This window comes from Plasmopara halstedii (genome assembly GCF_900000015.1).
Source record: "Plasmopara halstedii genome assembly, contig: Scaffold_2956, whole genome shotgun sequence".
NCBI lineage: Eukaryota > Oomycota > Peronosporomycetes > Peronosporales > Peronosporaceae > Plasmopara > Plasmopara halstedii.
Genome location: NW_020189861.1, coordinates 356557 through 361061, shown reverse-complemented (window position 1 = coordinate 361061; position 4505 = coordinate 356557). Strand labels below are relative to the sequence as shown.

At 46.0% G+C, this 4505-nt stretch overlaps 1 protein-coding gene across 1 annotated transcript; it reads left to right on the top strand.

The window, feature by feature from the left end:
• Nucleotides 1-1036: 1036 nt before the first annotated feature.
• PHALS_06171 (uncharacterized protein) lies at nt 1037-1369 on the top strand (the record flags this gene model as incomplete). Its single annotated transcript, XM_024719413.1, has 2 exons — nt 1037-1120; nt 1190-1369. The coding sequence occupies 2 exons, from the start codon at nt 1037-1039 to the stop codon at nt 1367-1369; spliced, it is 264 nt and encodes an 87-aa protein (XP_024584714.1).
• Nucleotides 1370-4505: the final 3136 nt, after the last annotated feature.

The following is a 4505-nucleotide window of genomic DNA, read 5'->3' as shown; positions in this document are numbered from 1 at the left end:
GGCTACTATCGTGGTGATCTCAATTCGTGGTGCAAGCGAGGCCGCAAATCGAGAAGTGGGTACACTTAATTGATATGATTCACAAGGCCAAACTGTGGTGTTTGTCACTGCAAACTAAAACAACTACGCGAGGACATGGTGCTACAGTATTTTACCTGCACTTGATATCGCCATCGAAACTGGCAATTAGATACGCCATTTCAACAAAGCGCATGTGGATAAAACATGGTTGTGGATGGCACTGTATTGTTTATATTTCTAGCAAAAGAGAGCGCCGACGAGAATATATGACTAGACCACGAAAGGTTTGACGCTGCATTGCTGACTTTGCAAACATCGCGTACATAATAATATCTTATGACTTGCCCATTTATGCCAAACACAAGCAGCTCGCGTTATTGTATGTAGTAGCATGTAGAAACGACTGCAAAACTTTCGTTGCCAATTGTTTGCCTTTAAATTATTGTACTCAATCTGATAAAATACATAGTCACTAAACATTGCTGAATGCATGTGGATGACGTCACGAAGAAAACGATCATATTTACAATTTCTATCTTGATCACGGATGCTGATCACGCACATAATGGTAATAAAGAAAGTTACATTAAGAATCTTCTAGAATGAACTAGAAAGACAGGCTTAAAGGTAGAACAGAGTAGTTAACTCATGACCTAAATATATTAACTTCGGTTTTTGCCATCTTCTCAACAGGTCAACAGCCTCACAACATAACTTCGCATCACCGCACCCTCACCGCCATGACATCCAAGCGCACCGATGGTAGCTACTATATTGGAAACTTAACGTGAAGATGGCCCTCGCAAGAAAAGGGCTTCAAGGGCACGTTATGCGCGCAAAGGATGGGGGCAAAGTAACGGGGATGTGGCTCGGGAATGAACGCCAAGGCATCGGAAATACTCGTCCAGGACGTCGAGGTTCAACACCAGACCAAGATTCGGTCCGTTTTTGTGCTTTGGGCGCATGGAGAGTGCTTCGCGTTTTCTACAATCGCTCCACTCTGCACAAAGGTGTCATGATGACACGACGCTTTCGTGAGCTTGAACAGGAGAGTGGCACTCACGTGGTGGAACATCTGGACGCGTTTGACGAGCTGGTGGTGGGACTTCAGACGACGGGAGTGAGCAGCTTGCCGGCCTAATATGAGATTATTATGTCTATCGTATAGAAGGCCAAGGACATCATCCCGATCAAAGTTAAGGAGAAGCTGTTGAAGGAATCAGACCGGCTACAAAAAAAGGAAGCAAGTGAGAAAGCGTTCCGCGCCACAGACAGTGATAGACGGATTAAGGGTAGACATGGAATTGGTCGCAAGAATTACGCGCCACGAAAGGACGGCGCTTTTTAGGGCAAGAACTTTCACTGTGACCAGACTGGTCATATGAGACGGGAATGCCCAGCTGAGAACCGCTCCAGAAACGGTTTCAGCTGTAATGATGCAGTATTTGCTGTAGAAGAGGAGCAATCAGCAAACTGGTTGATTGACAGTGGTGCGACGTCACACATGACCCTGACTTGATCGACTTCAAGCGACTGAATGCCAACGTCAAGGTAACGATTGCAGACGGCAGGAAGTTATGCGTCGAAGGAGCTGGAACAGTGAAGCTTATCGGCTTAGACGGAAGACGCATATCGATGATGAAAGTGCTGCTTATTTCTGGACTTGACGGACGTTTACTGTCGGTGGAAAAGCTTGCCGAACGTGGACTAAGCTTGGCATTTCAGCATGCTTCGTGCACCGTTTGAGACAAAAACTTTGCTTTGACAACTGGGGCAAGAAATGGGAAAGCTTACACACTAAATTGGCAGCAAGAAGAAGAACGATCAATGCAATACTCGGGAGCTGATAATCAGTGGGAGCTGTGGCACGCTCGTATGGGACACCCAAGAAAGATGTTTATGTAAAAACTTTGCGATCTACACAGGGTATGCCTGCGCTAAACCAAGGTATCAAGACCTTGTTTGGTGGATGCATGAAAGGCAAGCAGACGATTGAGGCCTTTCCAGGACGCTCCATGACTAAAGCTTCCCGTGTATGGGAATTAGTTCACACGGACGTGGTGGGACCCATGAAGACCTTTCGAAGAGGTGTTAAGTACATTTTGACTTCTGTGGATGATTGTTCACGATATGTGGCGGTTTAATATCTGGTGAATAAGAGTGAAGTTGTCGACAAGATCAAGATGTTCAAAGTATTGCATGAAAATCAGTGGGGAAGTGCCTGCGCTCGGACAACGGAACAGAGTTGCCAACAGGATATTTACGGAGTTAAGTCAGCGGAACGGCATCATACGTCAGCGTACAGTACCATACAGTCCCCAACAAAACGGAATTGCAGAACAAATGACCCGCACAAAACATGGAAAAGGCATAGGATGCTACACTATACAGTGTGTTCCGACATGTTGGTGGGCAGAGGCAGTAAGCTTTGCGGTGTACCGGATCAGCAGAGTTCGCAATACAGTGCACCCAAACAATACCCCGTATGAGCTGGGATTTAAGGTGAAGCCTCGGATAGATAACCTTAGGGTGTTTGGGTCTCATAAGTATGCCCACGTTGATCATGAGGACGAAGTTCGAAGCCAAAAGCTTTGAGTGCATGTTTCTTGGTTATGTCGAAGACACCAAGGGATACCGAGTTTACGATCTGGAAAAAGGCAAGATATCAGTATCACGGTCGGTGAAGCTGGACGAGCGTGAAGTGGGCGACATTTATGAGACTCATCCGCCCAACCAAATATAATTGCTACACGTAACTAAGAACAACGATGACAGCGCAGTGTCCAAGACGATAAAACCCAACAAGATCTAGATGAACTTATGGATTGTGAAGAAGAAGAAGAAATTCCAGATGCACCAATGAATAAGGAAGAGTCCGACATATGAATATGGAGTCGAGGTAATTCACTTATTGACCCCAGTACACTATGAGCTGACAGAGTACAGATCCCCCACACTGGATGCACAGGAAGATCGATTGGGATTTCAGCCTCAAGTGACACGAACAAGGTGTACACATTAATCAATGTTCTTATTGGAGAGGGGATCAGATGCCGAAAAAGTTTGGGAGGAAACAAAAGACCACTATCTCCAAAGCGTGCAAGGTTTGACGAAGACGACCTTGTAGCTGACGCTGTTTTCGCTTTCGCTGAAAGTGTTGGTGAATAATCGGACTTGTCTTATACGTATGCGTAGGCGATGGCTAGTGACGAGCAGGACATTGGCGACAAGCGATGGACGCCGAATTACAATCGCATCGCCAGAATAGAACATGGACACTTGTTCGAGAATCAGTTGGACGCACGATTGTATGCCGTTGGGTATTTGCTAAGAAGCGTGACCAACATGGATGTGTTATGCGCTACAAAGCGCAATTGGTGACTAAAGGGTTTAAGCAGAAATCTGGCGTGGATTTCTTCAAAACTTACTCTCCAGCGGTCAGAATTAACTAAATTCGAGTTGTACTCGCAGTGTGTGCGGTATTAGGCTACAAAATAGAGCTGACTGGATATCGAAATCGCCTTTCTCAGCAGTGTGCTAACGAATCGTGTTTACATGGAGATTCCGATTGGTATTAAGGGAGCTGCGTGTCAGCTGAACAAAGCTCTATACGGACCCAAGCAAGCTGCAAGTGCTTGGGTCAAGACGATCGACCACGTCTTCAAGAACGACGATTTAAAAGTTGTGAAGCGGATCAATGCGTCCTCGTAAGGAAAGAGAGAGAGAATTTTAAGTATGTATGACTATATGGCGGTGATATGATCATTCCAGCCGATACGAGCAGCGAGATTCTGGAGGTCAAGGGGGTACTATAAATTGTTTCAAGATGAAGGATCTCGGTATGGCGAAGCTTATCTTGGGCATTGAGATCGATCGCGACAGGTCAGCTTCCACACTAATGATCAAACAGACACGGTACATGAGCGATATGGCTGAGCGATTGCAACAGAAAAACGCAAAGGTCGTCGACAATCTGTGTACGTTTGGTCTCAAGCCGTCAACATCACAGGCACCAAGTACAGAAGCTGAGCGTTCAGAGATGCGTTCAAGATCATATCGCTCACTGATTAGATGTATACTATACATTACAACTTGCACTCAGCCGGGCATGGCATATATCGTTACATGACTGTCTCGATTTCTCGAGAATATCGGGTTACCACATTGAACCGCTACAATTTGTGCACTGCGCTACTTAAATTCGGCACTGCATCACGGGATCATTTGCCAATAATGGACTGGAAAAGGTATTGTTTACGATTTTTCGGATGCAGACTGGGGTAGCAACACCGATGACAGACGATCTGTCTTAGTTGTGTTGATCAATATTCGAGAAACTCTAATTGTGCTTAGGCCCAAGTATCTGGAAGCCGTCGCACTAAGTTCCGCAGAAGCAGAGTGTCTGTGCCACCCCAGACGAATCCCTTGGTTAGCTGCTGATCGGGTCGAGTTGCTCCTTTGTCGGCCATGCGTATCGAGCGCAG